Genomic DNA, 6,001 nt, shown 5'->3' with positions numbered 1-6,001 from the left:
CCCCGGGGACACGTGCAGCCCGTGCTGGCCCCGGCGGGTCCCCCTGGGCAGCCTGGCCGGCTCCGGTCGGGGAGTATGTCCTCCAGGCCCTTCCTCCGGGGGAACTCAGTGGTGGCTGCACGAAGTCCCAACTCCTATCTGGACCTGTGGGGCAGATGCTCGCATGTGTCACTGTGTGGGCCTGGCTTCGTGTGCAGAGGACCTGCCCGAGGCACACAGAGCCCGCTGTTTCTTCAGTTCAGGCCGCCTCACCCAGAGAAACCGCCAGGTCTTAGAGGTCAGAGTGTCGGGCACCCCCAGGGGCATCCTTTGGGGTGGCATCTTTCAAATTTTGTAAAACAAAATCGGTATGGCTGTTTTTCAAATAAAATCTTTGGCCAAAGTCCAAAATCAAAGAACAGTGGGTGGGCTGGGTGCTAAGTGCGGACAAGGCCGGGGGCCTCTTTTCGGGGTCCCCCCAGCCCCAGGACATCTGGGCTCTGCAAGGCGCGGGCTAAGCCGGGCGACAGAACCTTCTGGGCAGCTGCACTGTGGGGCTGGGGCAGGACCTCGGTCCCCGCTCCCTGCTCCTGACGGCCTGCAGCAGAAGCCCCCTTCCTGCCACTCTGGGACGCCTCGGCGTCACCCGTCGACGCTCCTGCTAAGGCGACAATGGGCTCTGCCCTGCTCTGTCCGGCTCGGCCACCCACCTTCCCAGCCCACCCAGCAGGAACACTGGGCTGGGCCCTGCTTTGACCATGGACACCAAGAAGCAGACACCACCCGTGCCTGAGACTTCCCACGACCCAAGCCCCTCTGAACATCCCCGAGTGGGGGCCCCAAGCATAGCGGTGCCCACCTTCACTCTCAAAAACAGGGCGGTGATGATAACGCCATAGATGAAGAGGATCCCATCCAGCAGGTAGCAGAGTTTGGGGTCCAGCAGGCCAAAGCTCTGTGCATCTGCGCGAGAGAAGAGACTGGTCAGCCAGGCCTGAGTGAAACATGGCCCCACCACCCCAGGGTGGCCCACAGCTGGTCAAGGGACTCTTGACAGGGGCTGGACCCACTCCCCACACCTCATCTGACGCCAGCCTCCCTCCCAGCCCCTGGACCAGCTCCCAGGGAAACCAGGCGGGTCCCCATAGTGGGCGTGACAGCTGTTGAGCCACCAGCCTGGAGACGAGAGGGGGGCAGAAAGCAGGGGAAGGTGAAGCCGGCCGCACACAGGACCACTGCCCGAGGGCAGTGGGGCCCAGCTGGGTGTGTGCCCCACTTCCACCGTGACTGCCCGGAAGGTGGGTGAATGCCTGAGCTAGGATGAGGGGCCCCTGGGCCAGGCCCCCAGGAGAGAACGGGACTGATGGGTCGTGAGATTATGTCAATCTCGAACTTAATTAGCGCCCCCAAGGATTTGGGTGACTCTCCCCAGTTCCTGACTCCGCTTCCTGGGTGCCAGACAGGGCCTCCCTCCCAGGGCGCTGGGGTCTGGTGCCACCTGCCTGGCCCGGGCCTGAGGGGTCTCGCGAACAACAGACAGGGACCGTCGATGACCCCCTTATCACTCCCAGGACACGGCGCGCCCCAGACTCCGCCTGTGTGCCTTTGTGCGCACTGCTCCCACCGCGTGATCTGTCCCTCGCTCTCCCTGCAGGACCCATCCACCAAACCGATGCAGCCTACACCGCGCGGCTCAGGCCCCCCCAACACACGGCCAAAGGGCCCCCGCCCTACAGCCGAGTGCGGGGAGCCCGCCTGTCCCTGAAGTCGTTCACAGCCATGGGGTCACAGCAGTCCCCCTCACCAGCCCCCCTGGGGTGTCACAGTGTCAGCCAGCAGGTGGGCCGGCAGTTACAGCCGCAGGAGACCACCTCCCCTCCCAGACAGCGAGGGTAAGCCCGCAAAGAGACCCGCAGCCTCTGAAAATCTTCCCGGCAGAGCCCGGCAGGGCGACGTGCTGGCCTCCCACGGGCTGGATGCACCACGCTGAGCCGACAGGCCGTGGTGTGCCAGGCCGCGGGACACCACTGTGTCCTGAGCTGTGGGGTCTCCTCCCTGCTCTTGGAGAAGTCCCCGAACCACCCTGCCTGTGTCGCCTGGAGGGAAAGCTTCACGCTCCCGGGGCACAGAAAGCGCCTCGGTGACCGGGGTGTCGTCCCTGGACCCCGGCCCCCTCTATCTCTCGCTGCCAGCCCAGGGTGTAACTTCCGGGTCTGAAATCCCCCAGTGTCACCTGATTTTCACTTTAAGCCTAACAAGCCGGGGCCTTCCTGCTGCCTCGCAGGAAACCCAGAGATGATCACAGTGTCTGTCCACACGGGCCGTCATGTCTAAACACGTCACGTCCTGTTAGTGAGCGTGAGCCGAGCCCTGTCCACAGCAAGCCCTATGGTCATCTTCACAAAAGCCCTGACCAAGTTCAGAAACTGGCACACCACTGCCATTCCAGAAGATTCCGCGGCCCTGAGGGCAGCCCGGGGAGGCGCGGCCTGTGCAGCCTGGTTTCTCGGGTGAGGTGCCCTTGAATCGAGGTGTCTGTCCTCCCAGCCAGAATGAGCTTCGAGGACAGGGGAGCAGGCCCGCCTGGTCCCGCCGGAGCCGGCAGCCCAGACACACAGTGCCCATCCTGCCTCGAGTGGGTCCCCCAGCAGAGACAGGGCATTCGCCAGGCTCTCTCATATCCAGCCGGGGCGGGGGGGGCACCTCTCGATTGAACCCCAGCTAGGGCTTTTGTACACGTCCTCTGCCTGATCAAGTTTGAGTCCCGGGAGAGCCCAGGTTGGCAGAGGCTGCTATTGGGCCTGGTCGCAGGTGGTAAAGGGGACCAGAGGAATGAGGTGACCCCCCCTTCCCCAGGACACTCTGCAGCCAGCGGCGGAGCCGCCGGGGTGTGTACCCCTAGTCCAGGCCACCTCTTAGGTCTCTGCCTCAGGGCCCCTTCCCACTGGGTAAAGCTCTGAGCTTCCCCCTCGCTCTGAATTCACAGTCAGCTTTTGACACTTAGTCACAGCAGCCTGTAAACGCATGTCCCCTCCCCAGCAAGCCTGGAAGGCATGGAGGAGGCATTTGCTTTCACTTGCTTATTTCCCATTCCACCTACAGCAGAGGAGAGGAGGGGACCCGCCTGAGACCAGAAGACTAGATTCACATTCGCGTCTGCCTCTCGCTGGCACTGTGCTTTGGGGCGCCTCCCTAAACCTCTCTGTCCCCTCCGCAGAAGAGATTTCACAAGGCCGACTTCACAGGATATTCACGCAGGTGACACGAGAGAACTGCGTGAGGAAGTGCCCTGCCCAGTGGCACGTGTGGAGTCCACAGGTCTCAGGTGGCCTTCTGTGCCACCGCAGAGGTCTGTGAGTACAAGCGGCAGTAGGCAGGGACCACCTCTCACCCACCCCCCACGCCAAGGTTGGGGATCGGACCCAGCCAGCTCCCCAGCTCCAGAGGGAGATGCCACCTTTCAGGGTGCGCGAGGATGAAACTGGACAGTGGCTGCCACACAGTAGGAGCTCGACGGCGTGTGGACATTCGGAGAGGCCCTGGCTGCACAAAACGGCAAGGACGTCACCTAGATTGCAGCTCAGCGCTCAGTCGAGAAACCTGTCTGCTGCACACGTTCTGATTTAACCCTCAGCATCACTCTCCGGGCTGGCGGGGCGCGGCCCGTTCTGCTTCGCAGACGAAACCGAAGCCTGAGAGGTCGCTCAGCTAGAAAGTGCCCGGCAGCATTTGCCACCAAGTCCCTTGTCCCCCACTTTATCCCAGTGCCTCTGAGGTGGTTCCCACCCAGAGACCATCCAGAAATTCCTTTTGTAGGAATTTCTTCTCTGGCACCTCCAGCCTCTGTTTGAATATTTCAGGTGACAGGGCGCTCAGCACCCATCAATCACTGGTGGAAGGCTCTAATTTTCAGTGTTTTAAAACAAACCAACTTGGGTCCCAGTTCTGCCTTCAGATGCGCAGAGAACACAGATTCTGCCATTTCCACAAGGCACCCTTAAAATCCTCACTGGTGTGCTGCATGTCTCCCCCTTAGTCAGAAGCACTTCAGCGTCACGGCGAGAACAAAGCCTTCGGGGGCAGAGGACATGAGTTCCAGTCCTGGCTTGGCTGCTTAACTGCTTGTGACCATGGAACGACCTCATCACTGCCTCCAGGTGTGACACTTACATGAGAGGGGCTTGCCACCTGGGAGCGCTGAGCACATAGGCACTCATGGGATCAATATTAACCATACAGCCCACGGTTCAGGTAGGATCAGCCAACGGCCAGGCCCCCGAGCTCCCCCTGCACCCCCATCCTCGAGGCCAGGGTCCTGCTGCTGCCCGGCCCCACCCCCAGGCTCAGACACCGCTGGCGATGACATTGCAGGCTAAGAATTTAGAAAACAGGAAGTCATGTGTGCTCAGGAAGGCAGTGGCAGCAGCTATGGGTGCCTGTGCTGGGTGTGCTGCCCACCCTCTGACCACCCACTCAGGCACCCAGACCTCCCCCTCGGGGGAGGGGGTGTTGCCCCCTTTCACTGAGCAACTAACACGGGCCGGACACACAGGACCGTAACGATAACCTCCAGCTGAAGATTTATGTTGTGCCAGGAAGCACCTGTGAGTTTTTCTATTCAGTCCTCACAGCATCTGTGATCTTAGGACTGGGGACACTGAGACTCTGACAGGTGTGTGACAGGCCTAAGGTCCAGAGCCAGGGCTGACCCAGGCTCCTCAGTCCAGACCCCATCAGGTCCAGAGTCCCGCCCTGGACAGCTCGCTACCCCTCAGGGCAGGGCAGAGGGGTCCTCTCCAGGCTGCAGAGTCCTCTCCCATCTGGGGACAGAACCGTATTAGCAGACGAATTCCTGACTCGCAACTGGCTTTCTTTCCTTGAGGGGGCAGGGGTCGAGAGGCCTGCAGGCCAACAGGGACAGATGGCCTGCTACGAAATGCGACATGCCAGCCCAGGACCCACACTGGCCAGCCTCCCCGGAGACGTCTGTCCCCACGTCACAGCGACCTGCAGAGTATGCCTACAGAAGTTTCTGCTCCTCAGGGGAGGTTTCCCTCCTCAGTGATGGACCTCAGATACTCGCATTTCATTGTAAAGCTGCTCAGCTGGCCACAGAGACCAGAAACTATTCCTATAGACAAGGTTCTCAGGACAGAAAGGGAGCAGTTTGGTTTCCTAGGGGCACCAGAATTCTGGGCAAATGTTTCTCTTCTTGTGCTTTTTTATATTTCTTAAACTTGTTATGGTTTCTGCAATGATTTTAAATTATTTTTGCGGTCACTTTTGTTCTTTTCAAGTAAATCAACTCATTATAAAAGTGCAAGAAAGTAGAAAAAAATCAAAATCACCTAAAATACCGCATTCAAGCGCAGCCACTGGCAACATGATGGCGGGTGGCCTTCCAAGGTGTTTGCTGCTCATAAACTGTAATCATTCTACATAAAAGTTTTCTCTGAGAAACATTTGTTTCAGTGAGTGTGAGGATCTCCCATCGCATTCTCGCGTTATTTCGCGTATTCCTGTTTCTCGTCACAGTTTTACTGACGGTCCTGAATGCCGGCGTGATAACACTTGCCCTGTCCCTTCGACCACCCCCCACTGACGGTTGTTTGTGTCCAGTTTTTCACCGTGGTCGATAATTTTGTGATAAACATCTTGATTCCGAAAGCTTTTTACAGGTTTAGAATCCGGTCGGTAATACTTTGAAAAATGAAAGGTAAGACGAGTCCAAGAGAAAAACCAGCAAAAGATTAAAAAAAAAAAACAAATTGCTCCCAAACGTATAGAAAGACACTGGGTCCCAGAGGCCGCCGGGATGGGGAAGCACGGAGCACGGGAGGGGGCTGCGTTTCCCACGGTGGCGGAGGGTGTGTCGCCGGCGAAGGGGCAGCAGGTGCAAGGGGCCCGGGGCATCGGGACAGCGAGGCGCCGGGTGGAGCGTGACCAGAGGCGAGGCGAGAGGGTGGCCAGGGGCGTTAGCGAGGGCCTCCTCGGCCAGCGGGTTTTACTCTGGACAAGATGG

At 59.3% G+C, this 6,001-nt stretch overlaps 1 protein-coding gene across 1 annotated transcript in view; it reads right to left on the bottom strand.

Annotated features, from left to right (window-relative positions):
- CD247 (CD247 molecule) overlaps nt 1-6,001 on the bottom strand; it is a 57,773-nt gene that overhangs the window by 5,652 nt on the left and 46,120 nt on the right. Inside the window, exon 2 of the mRNA XM_025044010.1 lies at nt 839-942. Within this exon, the coding sequence (XP_024899778.1) occupies nt 839-942 (104 nt within the window). The remainder of the gene's footprint in view (nt 1-838; nt 943-6,001) is intronic.

This window comes from Pteropus alecto, unplaced genomic scaffold, assembly GCF_000325575.1.
Source record: "Pteropus alecto unplaced genomic scaffold, ASM32557v1 scaffold101, whole genome shotgun sequence".
NCBI lineage: Eukaryota > Metazoa > Chordata > Mammalia > Chiroptera > Pteropodidae > Pteropus > Pteropus alecto.
The sequence above is the reverse complement of the archived record's forward strand: the minus strand, read 5'-3'. Positions and strand labels throughout refer to the sequence as shown.